A 16,447-nucleotide genomic window follows, 5' to 3' on the forward strand; every position below is an offset into this window, starting at 1 on the left:
GACCTTGAATGTTTCCAGGGATGGGGCCTCCGCTACCTCTCTGGGCAACCTGTTCCAGGGCCTCACCACCCTCATTGTAAAAAAATTCTTTCTAAAATCCAGTCTAAATCTGCCCTCCCTTAGTTGAAAACCACTGCTCCTTTTCCTGTCACAACAGGACTTGCTAAAAAGTCTGTACCTGTCTTTCCTGTAGGCCCCCTTTAAGTAAGTACTGGAAGGCTGCTATAAGGTCTCCCCGCAGCCTTCTCTTCTCCAGGCTGAACAAGCCCAGCTCTCTCAGCCTGTCCTCGTAGGAGACGTGCTCCAGCCCTCCTCTGGACCTACTCCAACAGCTCCATGTCCTTCTTGTGCTGAGGGCTCCAGAGCAGGATGCAGTACTCCAGGTGAGGTCTCACCAGAGCAGGGTAGAGGGGCAGAATCACCTCCCTCGACCTGCTGGCCATGTTTGAGGTTCCACACCTCGTGAGGTTCACACAGGCCCACTTCTCCAGCTTGTCCAGGTCCCTCTGGATGACATTCTGTCCTTCTGGTGTGTCAACTGCACCACTCAGCTTGGTGTCATCTGCAAACTTGCTGAGGGTGCACTAGATCTTGCTGTCAATGTCATTGATGAAAATATAGAACAGCAGTGGTCCCAGTACGGACCCCTGAGGGACACCACTCATCACTGATCTCTATCTGGACATTGAGCCATTGACTGCTACCCTCTGGATGCGACCATCCAACCAATTCCTTATCCACTGAACAGTCCACCCATCAAATCCATATCTCTCCAATTTAGAGAGAAGGATTGTTGGGGGGGGACTGTGTCAAAGGCTTTACAGAAGTCCAGATAGATGACATCCATTGCTTTTCCCTTGTCCACTGATGTGGTAACTCCCTCGTAGAAAGCCACTAGGTTGGTCAGGCAGGACTTGCCCTTGGTGAAGCCATGCTGGCTGTCTCGAATCACCTCCCTGTCTTCCACGTGCCTTAGCATAGTTCCTAGGAGGATCTGTTCCATGATCTTCCCAGGCACAGAGGTGAGGCTGACAGGTCAGTAGTTCCCAGGGTCATCCTTTCTACCCTTTTTAAAGATGGGCACAATGTTTCCCTTCTTCCAGTCACCAGGGACTTCACCTGACTGCCATGACTTTTCAAATATCATGGAGAGTGGCTTGGCAACTACATCAACCAGTTCCGTCAGGACTCTGGGATCCATCTCATCAGGTCCCATAGACTTATATATGTTCAGGTTCCTCAGGTGGTCGTGAACCTGATCTTCCCTTACAGCGGGAGGGGCTTTACCTCCCTGGTCCCCAACATGTTGTCCATTGACTCGGGAGGGGTGAGGAGAGTGGTTGCCAGAGAAGACTGAAGCAAAAAAGTTGTTGAGTACCTCAGCCTTCTCCTCGTCTGTTGATACTAGGTCACCATTCTTGTTCATCAGTGGAGGTTCGCTTTCTTTAACTTTCCTTTTCTGGTTGATATACCTGTAGAAGCCCTTCGTGTTATTCTTTGCATTCCTTTCCAAAATACTTCCAAAATTATTCTAAAATTATTATTATTATTAAACAACTAAAGGTATTGTAGACAGCTGAATATTCCAATTGGATATGGGCAGAAATAATGCCACCACAGAAAGCAATATGTGGAAACATCGTTCCTATGACTGTGCACTTCCTCATATGCATATACCAGTTATCGGAACAGTGGGAATCCTACAATCCAACAGCACCAATACTTTGTTACAATGTCTCTCAAATAGCACAATAAAATGTCTTCAGATAATTCTCATTCTGCCCAGATGTGGCATCTTTCCCTAATGGTAGTAGAAATAATTGAAATAAAATAAGTGTGCTCTTTGCAGAGTCATTTGTTATGAAAAGTAAATTCAAATCAAATGTTTCATGAAGCTTGGAACAAGACATGGATCAGCAGAATGAGGTAAGACTGCCAAATATGCTTTTAGAGGATTGAAACCTTAATGGAGTCCCATGGTTCTGTCCAGGCTTCCAGTTTTGACGAGTAAGTTGCTTGAAGTTAAAGATGAGCCTCTCCCTTGTTATCAGTTGTTACTCTTCAGACATTACACTGTCACTATTCTGAGGAAGGTGACTCTTAGTACATGTGCCTGAAAAACTATGAGCAAACTGTTTTTCATTAAGAAAGAATAGCTGAGGATCAAGAGGTGAGATTGTGTAACTGTTTTGAACAATGCAAATGCTTATTTTTTGGAAGGAATGAATTGAAATACAAGTGCCCCGAATAGGCAGTCTTTCTAAGTAACACATCATAACACGATGGTTTTATGTACACTAGTAAATTAAATGGTGCCTGGGAATGTTACTGGGCTCTGGAATTCAGACGTACATATCCTGCAACATTATTTTTTAATAGCCTTCAACAATTTTGACCTGTAGCAAGTAGCAATGCCTGAAACAATTCATTGGCTCAGTTCAGGAGTTAGAAAGTGCCAGGGAGCACTCTGAATAGACAGCCAGGATGCAGCTGGTCCATTTTGACCTTGAGGAAGTGTAATGGATGCAGATGACTCTATGACAGAAGTAATCACATTCAGAGAACAGTTGAGTTGAGTTTGATTTACTAATCTAGATGTAGCCCACAAGTCTTAAAAGTGATAACAAAATTGTTAAATGGAAAAAAATAATTTAAACAGAGTCTTAATGGCCTATTTGGAACTGAATTTTTGTCAGTGGCAAATGGAATTAATGGATAATAAAATGAGACTTTTAAGGAGGTCTATCCTAGTAGCCAACATATATTTCAGTTTTTCAGTTATGCTCAGGATCTGGCTTTTTATTAAATGGATAATTGCCCAACATACAGTGAAACTCTCATTTTGCATGAGGTTGTTATTACCTAAGGAAAAACACTGCTACAGTATATGCAGTGATTACCAGTAGCAATACAATCCTTGAAATTTTCATATTCTGTTACACTGGCTATCAGCCAGTTACTATTATGATGCATAACAAAAGAAGAAAAGGAGAGATTACATGGATAATGCCCAATCTATCTATATGTTCCACTTGGGTTTAAAATACATTAAAAATATCACAGATAATATTGGAGGTCTACATAGTGTCTAACTTATGTGTAAAGTATGTTATTGAGAGGTACTCCTCCCTCAACACACAGACAACAAAACCAAGCCTATTATAAATAACCTAACAGCCTTGGGAGGCCATCCATCTATTAAGCTAAAAGCAAGGACCAGTAGGTTAACAGGGAAGGTGTAGGAAGGATGATAATCTAAATGCTCTTTTGAGTGGAGCAGGGGGAAGGATTAAATTTCCCTTCTCACGGCACCAAGCAAAAAGTAGCAGCAACTTGATAGTCTTCTATTTTTAATACATAGAAATTTGAGTTAATCCTTTGGTTTTGATGATGCATTCTTATATATATTTATGTGCATTTATACCTATATAATATATACTATTTATATGTGCACACACTAGCATGTGTGTACATATGCATGCACATATATACACAAATACATATAGATATTTATTTAGTGATGTTTTTGAACAGAAAATGCTTTTTCTAGCCCTACTTGATTTGGTAACTGAACAGGTGTGAGATTCCATCAGCACAGATTCCTGGAGGTTGTGTGAACATCAGTTAGTCAGTGTGTTTTCACCCAGCCACTAAACCCAATTAAAGTCACAGCTGGGAATTTGTTTGATATTTTTTTCTTTTCCTTTGGGTTTGTATCTCACATGATGCAAGTGTGCATAACAAGTGTACAAATTAGGCAGGCAAGAGAGGTATGGCTATGAGTGGGGTTTTTTTTGCTGTTTTAACCTACAGCTGATGCTATCGGTCCCAACCAGAAATGTATGCAGTGTATCTTAGCTGCACAACAGAGCTGTGCAGTTAAATCCATTTACAACTATATATCTGTTGAGAATTCTTTTCCAGAGATTTTCACCACACTGAGCCTCCAAAATCCCTCTTTAGCTCAATCCATAACTTGTTAAAGATGTTGTAATTTTTGTGTTCAGAAGACTGAAGTCATTAAGGAGTTAAAAGTTAAGTTTTAACAGTTTTGTTGTTACACATTAAGTAAGAAGTCACACAGCCTTTCCTGACATTAAAAGGAAATTGAAGTGAAAAAATTGAAAATTGAATTGTCTCCACTTCCTCTTATTATTTATCATGTGCATTTAGCAGGTAAAAATAATCCTACATGTTATGTTTAGAAATATTGAAAGATGGATCTCAAAGAACTAAGTCCTAGGACAGTGAAAATGATGGGTTATTGTGTGGAAATGATGGGTTATTATAGTTATTGCTACATACTGAAGTGTGAAAGGACTGTAAAAGCAGATTATAAAATGAAAAGACATATTCAGCCTTCCTGTCTCTCCCCAAATAACCTTTAATAAATTGGTATCATATACAGTGATCCCTAGCATAATTAACATGAATATCAGGAGTTGGTATAGATGCATACTTTTCACAATATGAAGTATCCACAGGAAAACAATTAAAACTGAGAAAAGAAAACACTGCAATTAAATACTTGCTGCTAATAATTAAACTGAATGGAGGGGACTGATAAGCTGTTATGATGAAAGGCAATAGACACTGACTATACCATGGGATCACTGCTCAGTAATTTATGAGTTATTTGTATTTGATTTATCTGTACCTGTTGTATCTGACATAATTTCAAGTGTCATAAGTCCAACTACATCTCTGAAACATTCAGTGCTAAAGTCAGAAAAGCTATCTAGACATTACTTCAGAATGCTAAAACTTTATGCTGTCTTCAAGAAAAAGTGCATATGCCAGGTCTTGCTAAACAAAAGCAGTCTAGCATTGATAAAAACAAATTACAGATATTATAATCTCTCACAATTAGAGATATTTGTAGATAATGAATGTTTAATATAGAAATCACTAGAAGTCCAACTGAATCCAAATTGCTGTGACCACAAGCCAAGAAGTTTTTCACCTCTCTGAATCTTTTTGCTAGAATGAAACAAGAAGTTTATGTAATCTTGTATATACTTGACAATCACCTAAGAGAGTGAATCTATAACCATTTTTCTGAAGTTAGAATTTCAATAATGCAGTTTGAAGTTAGAGGGAAAAGAATGGAGAGTTTTTATTAGATCAAATAGCAGGAGTAAGGTCCAAAAGTGTTGAGGTGTTGGCTACTAACTCCTGTTGCTCACTCCCACTGAAATCAATGAGAACTATTAGGTAGGCGTTAAGTATCTAATATCTCTGAAGGTTAGGCTCTGTGTAATTAAGAAACTCAGTGAGCTTTCTCTTTCTTCTAAAAGTGCCATGGCTGTAATATTTTTGGGAATTACAAGATTATGACGTAGTCATAGTAAAAAAAAAAATTGAAATTTGAGGCTAAAATTTACATCCTTTAAAACATATGGTGATGTTAGGCTTGATGCAATACTCCTCAGCAGCTGTGGTTTCTAAAGCAAGACAGAATACATGGCCTGAACTGTTTCAGGCTGAAACAATTTCAATTAAAGCTTCTGGTTTTGCGCAAAGGGTAGGAAGAATTATGGGAAATACTGGAACAAAAACCCCATAATACTGGAGATAATGATTACTTTAAACCAACCACATTTTGGTAACTTCTGATTCTTCCTTCCCTTTCCTTTTCCCAGGAAAGATCCTCTTTCCTGTAAGGAGGTTATTTTTAGGACAAAGAGTCCTGGGATTCACTGTCATGAGTTCCAACCCTTGTGCTCAGGGCCTCCTCTATGATTTTTGTGAAACTGACTTAACTTACCATGCCTTTCTCTTCCACCTATAAATGGATATAACAGAAATTTTCTAAAAAAACCCCAAAACTGAATGTTGTAAGCATACAGCAACTAAAAATTCCAAAGCTTACATTCTATGAAAGTGGAAGCTATAAAACCTGGGGCTTTGTTCTGATGCTAAAATTAATTAGGCTTCTTTTGTTTGGCACATTTGGACAGGGAATGCCCTCCATATATATTCAAGAAAATATTTCCCTCTACATTTCTTCCTTTTCCCCTTCTCTCACTCCAAAAATGCTATAGCAATGCTATTATTGCTATTCATACTTTTCAGAGTGGCACTGCTGGTTTCTTGGCTGAGCCAACAGCTGCTCCTGATAATACCATTTGAAATCTTATAGAAAACATTATTTCAGGTCTTCATTTGAGTGAAATCCTTCCTTGCAGATTTTTAGCATACTTCTTGAAAGTATGTAGGCTTTTTCTCAACCAGACATTTAAAAGTTAACTTTTAGACAGTTAAATCTAGATAAGTCACCCAAGGGATCCATTTATAGTCAATGGAGAGAAATTGGTACCTTCAAAGGGTGATTCATCTTTTTTATCTTAGGCATCTTTTTTAGGATGAAATTGTCCTCTGGAGGCCTCCATTTCATACCATTGGCTATAAACACAGCTAAAGGTTAAATTTCGGCAATTAACTTTTGGGTATCTAAGTGAGGTGCAATGAATTGCAAACATCTCATTTTGGCATTCTACATAAAGATCACACTACATGCCACTAAAATATTCCAGGACTAAAATCAAGAGCCATGCATGATTTTTTACACTGTAACTGCTGCCTAGTAACACAGTACTCCCCAAACCCCCAGCAATTATATGAATGAATATCACATAGAGAGAAAGGATTTTGTTGTCAAGCTTAACTAAAAAAAAGATAAAATAATTGTTTAAGTTTAATGTGTGTGGGCATTGAATGCCTTTTGAACTCTATGTGCTGTTTACTCTGTCAGATAATGCTGAGTGTATTGAAGGACAAAGTGAAACAAGAATAAGAAAAGTGAAGTACCTGAGGGAAGAATAGCATTTCCTGATGCAGAAAAAATAAATTAGTCTTGACTCATTCTAGGTGTATGTCAGTAAGTTGCATGTCTTTTTTGACAAAGCAGATATATGCAAAAAGAAAGTGGGTGGCAAAAGAAAGAAGTGCCTGGACAGAGAATGGCAAAAGGAATGGACCTGCCACAGCTAACTGTCACAGTGGCTGCGGACTAGATGCAGAAGGAAGTGGACGTAAGCAAGGCAGGGGGAACACATGCTGCTTAGGCCACAGCTGAACACTCTTTTGTCCTCTACATTGCATGTTCTCACAGCTGAAGAGGTGAAGAATTATTGCTAAGCTGGAAATCCTTCATGATGGAATATATATCGTCAAAGCATTTGTAGATCCTGTCTATGCTCTTCTTATCTGTGCGGTATGGTGACCGGGTACTGTTTCTGTTGTTAAAACTGAGCTTCATCAGTTTCCAGCAGAGACAACAAAGAATCTATATTTGGATGAGGAGAGTAACTTCTCTCAGTCCCATAATGGAGCTATAGGTTTTGCCTTGTTAATGAAAAATTCAGAAGAAAACTGGAAGCCCTTCAGTATACATTTTTCCTTCTTCATGATGTTTCACTGTATGCAGCGTCAGGAGGTATTTAAAGGTACATTGGCATAGGTCTCAGCTACTTGCTCTTCTACTAAAGTTGAGAGACACTCGTTGTGTGGTGGTTAACTTCCTTAAGACAGTTTCAGGAGTATATTCTAAAGGTAATGAATTCATTAGCTCACTTATAATTTCAGAAATATATATATTTTAGAGATATATAACCTGGGCTTATACAACTAACTGAAGGAGAAGATTGTGGGTTGTCATGTCTCGTCAAAGACAGATGTTCGCTTGTAACCCATGTAAGTTCCTAGTTTCCTGAAATGGTTGGCATTTAAGATGTAGTTGGCTGGCTTGGTTGGCTTAAGCAACTCCACGATGGTCTTTATAGCTTCCCAGCCATTGTGTGAGGAGATTAAGCAGTTGGTTAAGGTCTTCAGAGACTATTAGGTTGATAAGTGTTTAAAATGCAGATTCTGTAGTGCTCAGTGTTACAACACCGAAATCTTTCTACAGGTCAAGCTTGCTCTCCAACATTAGAAAATGACAGAACCAAGGGGTACATATGTGGGTTCATGTAGATAATCCTAAACCTTTTTTGACTATGCTATTTGCTAACAGCATGTTGCTGAGCAGATGTTCCAACCTGTGAAACAAATAAGTCAAGTCTTTTAGCGAGTCCCACTTTTCGCTAGTTTAGGAACAATTAGAACATTTGAAAGGGAGGGACTGAAGGAGACAAATTTTAAATGGTCAACACAAAATAATCTCTCTAAGTGTTGGAAATGGCTGAAATATTTTGCCTAAACTAATCATCTTTACTGGAAGAATAATCTGTTATGGCAAGTTTTGAACCCTACCAGCTGAAGTTCGTCAGAGCTATATGTAGCTGACTTCAGTGATAGTTTTTTTGACCCACATTGCTTATAACGTAATCTCAGCTCTATCGACAATTGTATCCCATCCCTTTAAGTAACTAATCCTATGTGTGTTCCAAATAGAAATACTGTCAGCAAAATCTGCAATATACATAATCATTGCCTGGGTTCCTTTGCAATATAATGATTTTTAAAAGCTAATAAATCTAGGCTTGAAAAGGAGGTGCTTCCTTTTGGGAATTGTGTTTTTCCCCATACTCGAAGCCATCCAAGCTCTAAGAAAGAAACATATGCTCTTATAGGCTGACATTTGGAACTTATGGTTTTTAGGTTTCTAAATTGTTTCCTTGCGAACTATGCCTCAAAAATATGGATAAAACTACTTTTGGCTTAAATAATTTTCTGCAAATATTTTTCATATTGAATTTACTTCTGACGATATTAAGTACTGAAGAAGGGTTGTGTAGCTCTATAATGCTTCCATTTTTTAACCTACTTGAAATGCCATCAGTATTTGTTGTAATAATTCTAACTGGAAATCAGGGATGACAATGAGTCATTAAATGTAATAACTATTTTACAAGGTCACTGCTTAAACTTATTTTTACCTTTTTAATATGAAACTCAGTTTGGTTATTATTAGCTCTTTTTTTTTTTTTTTTTTTTTTTTTGCATTTAACTTCTGCCTTTACTTTCTAAATAGCTTACTTTTCAAAACTAAAGTGGTTGAGTCTTTCGATGATCCTCTACAACATATCTAGCTTTTTTCAGACATTGTTGATGAATCTTTTGAAATTACACTTGATTTTGAAACTTGATTACTGAACTGTATGAAATGGTTATAATATGAAATAGTAGTAATAAAATATAATGCAAGTGTGAGAATACTTTTGTTAGTCTAGTCTCTCTGCCTTCATAGATTAGATTGGTTTATTTCCATTAAAATCCAGGATTCAGACTAATTTACATGAGCAAAGGTTTTGTCTTTCTTTTGTATCACATAATTCTGACTCCTCAGAGTGGCTTGCAGTGAACTATCAAAGAAAGAGATCTGTTTCTCTCTACGGAAGCAGAATACCACGCATTCCCTGGGTAGCTGCTTCTGAGAGAGTGAAAGTCGTTTTAAATTTTTTTGGCAAAGTTACAATAAAGTGCCATAAGAGTGTTGACAGATGCAGCTTTGCGTGCCAGCATCTGGCTCTGATTCATGGTGGGATGATATAAACAGGGAATAATGGATAGCTGTTTTGCCTCTGTGGGATGGCATCAGGATTGTGTGCTGATAAAGTCCCCATTAAGAGATCAATGTCATTTCAGAGTTTGACCAAATAGACACAGCTTTTGGGGTGAGAGGGGAGTCATAGACAAGAACCTCATTAAAATGACATCAGTGGATGTCTTCTCATAGTTTTACATAACTGAATAGAAATGTAAAGAAGCAATATTTAGACTCCAAATGACAGCTAAAACTATTGTAAGGATTGCACATTAATAAATTAGTTAGATTTTTTTTAAGAATTAAAACTTCATTTTCAGTTTCTCATACATATATTTTAAATTACTCTTCATTACTTCTTTCCTTTCAGACTGTTTGAAAAGTATTCAGAACTCTCCCAGGAGATTACTAGAGGAATAAATGCTTCTGTCGTTCAATCATCTCCATTTATGTCATCAGCAGAAACAAATGTGTCGACAAGTGTTTCATCACATGAACAACTCTTTTATAAACTGACAATTAACTATCATCAACTCTGAAGATGAATCCAGATGAGTGTCTGCAAATTTTGGGGTACAGTACTGCCCTCAGAGGGACAAGACATGTTAGTTCTTACATACCTTTCCTGTTTAAAAAGTAAAACTGGAAAAGTTTCACAGCTCCCAAACTCTCCCTTTAGCATTTCACTAAAACAAATATCTGGTTTGCTTGTTTTCTATTGTAGGGCAGAGGGCTATTGAGTAGGTAGCATCAGAAAGCATCTCTCCATAGAAAAAAAATAATATTGTCTAGCATTCTCTCTCAGATGTGAAAGCCTGTAACTCAGTCCACATTTTGTTATGCTGAATTTCTCCAAACAAGAAGCAAATAACATGCTACTTTCTTATTTATTATGACTGATTTTTTTATTACCCTGCATGAAATATATCCCCAGAGAAACTACACTGGTATCAGAGTTGTCCCCATGTAAATATAATGTAACAAGGTGAAAAGTTACACCCTGTCATTTATATATCCACAACACATTCTAGTCTTTAATCAAGTAGGAGTGACACTTAAAAATAGTTCAAGAGCCTAAAGCGTTTTGCTATCTGAACAGCAGAGGGCAAGTGTTCAACTCCAGTGCTACAGCCCACCCACAGCAAATACAGGCATTTTCACTTTCAAAATTAGGCACTTAATTCTCTCAGGTTTTTTGCAGTAATATACTCCATGATCTTGCAATATTGATGTACTTTTATACCAGTACCTCCATAAATCTTTTTGGATATTAAATGGCAAGTAACATATCCAGTGTCTTGGAATTCTCTTACCACATTGTGCAATAACAATAATTCCTGCTCTTTGACTGAATACTTCTTGACAATGGAAGAGAAGAGACAAGCCTTGGAAGAACGTTGTAGACATGAAGGACATTCAGTCTGTCACTTCTTTCTGGGACCAAGCAGACTCTAGGGTTCCCTATGGACTCTCACTACAATTTGTCTTAATTTCTTAACTGTCTATGTTTGTTATTTTATTTTTTTTCTTTTTTCATGAGCATATGTGCAAAGGGTGAGTCTTCGATGATTTTTTAATGAGAAGGTGGGATGATTGTTTTACCCTGTAGGATACACTCTTGCCATGTAAATGTGTCAGAAATCCTGATGAATTTCTCCAAGGCAAATATTTTTTCAACAGTGTAAGATTAGCAAAATCGTCTACATCACTTTGGCTTTTAGACCCTGGCATGGAAATACACAATAAACAGACGAGGGTAAACTGATGAAAGGAAATGGTATGGCCACATTCCTTTGCAGTCTAGCTATTATTTGGAACAGTCATGTAGTGGTATAAGCTCCATAGGGTAATTGGGTGCTTCAGTGCAAAGATTTTAGATAGGCTAAATTGACAATAATATCACATCTGTGCTCCCACTGTCTTTGTTGTCAGTTAGGTAACTGTAAAGGTCATCCAGTAGTGAGTCCAGTGTACTGTGAAATGCAAGTTGTTTAACCAAAACTAGAACACAGTAAAACTATGCACGTAAGATAAACTTCCGAGTGATTAAAATGAAAACAAAATCTGACCATAAATATACAGTATACCTGAGGGAAACAAGGGTTCCACATTACGACCAAATACGCAAGAGATGCTTATCACTCCTAATTCAGCAGTATGCAGCATGCACAACCACATGCTGAGGTGGGCATGCAAAAAAACGGACATGCAAGAATCCACTTTAGGTAGCTGCAAAATAAAAAAGGCATTCCATTGGAACAAATCCTTGATCTGCCAGAGTAGTTTGGAAAATGCAAATGTATAGCAAGCTGGCAAACATTGCAGGGGAAGCAGGGGAGGAGTGGTAAAACAGGAGTATGTCAGAGGTGGGAAAAATAGAGCAGATCCAGTTAACTTAGAGAAGCATGTGCTACATGCTAAAAGAGTGACCAACTAGTGTCCCTGAAATCCATCCACATGGGTGAGGTTTTCAAACTCTCTAAGGGCAAAAAAATAGTTATGGAAATCAAGTTAAAGGTTTCTACTAAATTAGAACCTTTTCTCCTACCAAAGAAAATATAAAAATATGAATAAGAACACTAGAAATATTACTCAGAAAAAAATTCAGGAATATCAAATAAATTATCAAATACATGGAATAGACTATATCCATGAAACTGGACAGAAGAAAGTCAGTGGCCTTCTGTATCAGAAAGGCTACCTTGGACCTCAGAAATACCAGTGCCAGTAGAAGAACAGAGGTGCCAGTCAGAACCAATGTGTCCCAGCATCTCTTGAAAAACAAGCTTTCCTCTTTAGGTTTTAAAGTTTTAAAAGTAAAACTTGGAAAATTAACCCTGGAAGAAGTGCATATTAATTCTTCATTTACAGGCAGCCAAAAGGAGTACAAAGCAATTTGGACAGAGCAATTTGTTAATGCTGAGACAGTACTGCCTGTACTTGGCTGAGAAAATGTAATCCAGGGATAAATAAGATCAGAAAATCTATCCTTTGGAGGAAAGGTGGTTCAGCAGTCCCTCTGAGAAATTGTTACTTATCACATGCATGTTAGACAGAAAGTAAAAAATATTCTCAAGCTCCATACTTCATCAGATAAAATCAGAAAGCAATTTTTTTATACTGTATACAGTAGACCTCAAGAGGGCTATCTATAAATGTCTCAGTAGAATCCAGGGTAGGTCACTGTTGCAGTCATGATATTCATGAGATGGACATCTGGTTTAGCAAAACCAATCTGAGTTTATGGCTAAAACTCAGAGCTGAGTTGTAAAGGGCTGAGAACCTCAGATACTTTTATTTTATAAAAAGTAAAATAGAAGTCTCTGATGTTAACTGATATTGATATAGTTATTGCAATTTACAGAAGGATTACATGAAATTAGTCAGTATCAGGGACAAATGTTGGCCAGAGAAAACTAGCTAATGCTTCATGAAGTAGCTTAGCAAGAATTCTCCCTTCTATGGCTTCCTATGAATTCGCTGTGTACAGTTTACATACATTTCATTAATTTTTTAAAGCTAAGTCTGCAGTAACATGACAAAACTTTGAGTAAATGAACAACATTTCAGCCTCATTTGTTAAAATCAACACAGAGCATTAACTGACCTCCAATAGATTGTTCAGACGACTGTCAAAATGTATTAATTGATGTATTTTGAAAAGTGTATCTAATAAATGAAACCCAAGGATCTAAGTTTTACTTTTAATTATTTCATCATTATAAAATGCCATCTTAAGTGGTCTACTTTGCTATAAATTCTTGCACAAAATTTATATAAACCTAAAATAATCTAATGTTGCCAGTAATGAATACGAATTTTTCAATAATACAAATATTTCAAAAATACTATCAAAGAATAAATACTGAATGGTATTGTTATTACTGACATTATAAATCCATATATTGTGCCTAAGGAATCTAATGAGTGGGATACTGCTCTTATAAGCTCAAGAAGACGGAAATTCATATTTGGTGTAAACAATCCTACAAAAAGCCAATATACCTATGTGAAGGAATTTTCTATGAGAAAGATGTGTTTTTTCTCCTTCACTAATGGCAATATTGGGATTGACAGAAATGATTCCTGGTTTGAAAGTATGGCAGCGTCAGGGTGACTGTAATTAAATTCCTTAGCTGAATTGCACTCGGATCTGTTTGTTTGGACGATGTAATTTACCATAAAATATATAAACCTATAAAAGGATAAAATATAGCAGATTTTAAAGCTAATTGGATATTAGAGTTATTAAAGGGACTTAGTGTGCTGGTGTTTTCCCCACATCTATCTATTCAAGAAAATGAATTACAGTAATATTTCAGTTCACAAAGGCCAGTGTGAAATGAGCACGTTGCCGGAGAAAGGCAGTAACAAACACTAACTGAGCAGTGTTTGGTGGCACTCTCCTCAATGATTTCTATAAAAAGCACAAAGCTGGGTGTACCTGGCCTTTACCTTGCTTCTCAGAGACATGGTCTGGATGTTTCAGCATTGCCTTTCACATCTTGTGGGCTGACTAAAGCTTGTTTTGAAGGCAATGCTTTATTTTACCTCCCACAAAAATGTATCAGGCTCCATCACAACAACCATTCACAGCATTTAACTTCAGATGTCGACAAATGACTTAGCGGGTCAAAAAGCAGTTGCTTGACAGGTGGAGCCACGGGTGGACTTTTGGAGACCCCTAAGTTAAGGGGCTGTCCTCTTCCTTTTCACCTATAAATCAGATGATTTAAGCTGCTTTATGACTTATTTCCACTTTCTGGGGCCTCACGCTGTCACCCTAGTTGTTCACCTGTAAGGCCAGCTGACCACCCAATGACCATTGAACATTTTTCAGCTGTTTCTTAGCACAACTCTGTCATAGCCCACTGAAATGACACAAGACAAACATTGGGAGGCAAGAGCAGACAGCTGTGTCTTTTATCTTCTGAAATTCAAGTCATTACAGACTTCGCCCTCTATCTCCCTGCTCCCCTTCATGGTCTTCCCAGTTTCCTTGTAGCTGGAAAGGTCAAAACTGAAGAGCAATCTTCTCCAAAACTCCCCTCCTACAGTATGTCTGCTCTGCCTTAGGAGAGTGTCAAACAGCCCAGGGAGCCATCTGCGAAAAAGGGCTCTGAAAAGTGTCAAAGCTGCTTGCAAATGTCAGGAGAACTATAAGAGAGATCTTGAAGATCTCCATGCAAGTCTTTTTGTTGTGATTTATTAATGGTACATCTGTGTAAAGACAGAAACCGGGTGAATCACAGCTGGTACAGGGGGTTATTTTTTAAATCAAAGCATAACTGAAGGTCTCTGGAAGGTTTTGCTAACCTTTCTCCCACTCTTAGCCTAGACCAGTCCCTCTGTTTATAACTGGTGGTCTTTAAAAGTCCTAGAGGTGATATAATACTTTGTTCTCTTTTAATGGCACCCCCTTTTTCTCTATGTCACCCTTTAAGAACAGGCCAAATCCTCTCCCTCCAAAATCCCAAGCTTGTTCATTTTCCCTCCACAAAAATCTGTGTCCTCCCTCTCTCCATTTTGAGAGTCTTTGTTTCTCAGCTACATCCTTAGGACTTCCCAGCTCTGACTGGACCTGGGCATGTCAAGAGAGGACCCAAGACACAAGGCAGAGATAAGAAAACACATCCAATTCAGAGAAGTGCCAGTGGAGAGCTTCTTGAGCAAACAACTGACTAAACAAAGCTTGTAAGGCTTAGTGTGTCCTTAAATATTCTATCCTTGACTCTTTTCATAAATATCATTGCTTATCATTCCTAGGATTATGTCATCTCTATAGTATGTCCTCTTGGTCTGGATTTCAGAAGGAAGAGTGTCCATTAAATAAGGTCAGGGTAGATCAACTTAATATTATGAGATGATGCTCAGTTATCATCAGTAGCTCTAGCTTCTTTTTTTGGGTAAGAATTAAGTGTCTGTGTTAGAATAGATGAGCATGGAGATGTGGGAAGAGAGGAGACAAAGCACAGAAGTGATGGATCAGCTAAAATATTTTATATACTAAGAACAGCAATGGCAATTCTATTTTTGAAGCATTCTGGGGTTAAGGCTTGCTATTTGTGGGGAAAAAAACCAATAAGCTATTAACAATAAGCTCCTTCCTCTTGCATCTCAGCCAAAAAAAGCATGGAAAATTTTAGCAATTTCTATAGCTTTCCTTTGACTCTACTTTTAACATAACCTTAATTTTAATTCATGCACTGTAGACAGAAAATTAAAAGCTTTAATAATACAGCCATTAGCTCTTATGCTTTATTAAAACTATTTGCACACTCTTTGTTGCACTTGTGAGACCTTTCAACAATACAAAACACACTTTTAATACATAAAGGAGCAGAAACTCTCAGGGAAACAGAAGAATATTAGAACAGAGTTCAATGATGTAGGAAAGTACCTGGATAAAAATCCCCTTGCGCAAACATGTCAATCACATAGCGACAGAATGCATATTGATCTAACAGAGCAAAAAGGAAAAAAAGAGTAATGAAGAAAGCAAATTTAGAATGTTTCTATTTAACGGTGAAGATAAAGCTTGGCAGTGCAAAGACACATTTCAGGGATAGCCTTACTTATATGTTTGGGTTTTTTTCCTGGCCTTCAAGTAATTCACATGTTCAGAAAGATACAATTTATTTTCCAGATCTAATTCAAGCCTCTCAGCCAAGAACTTCAGAGCTACCAATGCCCCAGAGCTGCCAGCTCTTCTTCTGGGCCAGCAGGGCGCAGCGCGCACCCCAGGTCAGCAGTGCGCAGCCTCAGTTTTGGCATACGTCCTGACCCCATACACAAGTACTGTGGAAACTGCTGCCTGGCCACAAGTTCCAAAGAATTTTTCTTATCCTTGAAGATCCATTTCAAATAGTCGCAGCCAGGTGATAGAAAAATTCAATAAAGTTTTATATCACAGTATTTTGTTAATATTGTTTTAACAGTATAATCAATATGTACATTTAG

The 16,447-nt window shown here is 37.7% G+C and overlaps 1 protein-coding gene across 1 annotated transcript in view; it reads right to left on the minus strand.

Annotated features, from left to right (window-relative positions):
- TRDN (triadin) overlaps positions 1 to 16,447 on the minus strand; it is a 201,736-nt gene that overhangs the window by 133,315 nt on the left and 51,974 nt on the right. The window contains exon 11 of the mRNA XM_072857718.1: positions 15,888 to 15,947. Within this exon, the coding sequence (XP_072713819.1) occupies positions 15,888 to 15,947 (60 nt within the window). The remainder of the gene's footprint in view (positions 1 to 15,887; positions 15,948 to 16,447) is intronic.

The sequence above is a fragment of the Ciconia boyciana genome, chromosome 3 (assembly GCF_034638445.1).
Source record: "Ciconia boyciana chromosome 3, ASM3463844v1, whole genome shotgun sequence".
NCBI lineage: Eukaryota > Metazoa > Chordata > Aves > Ciconiiformes > Ciconiidae > Ciconia > Ciconia boyciana.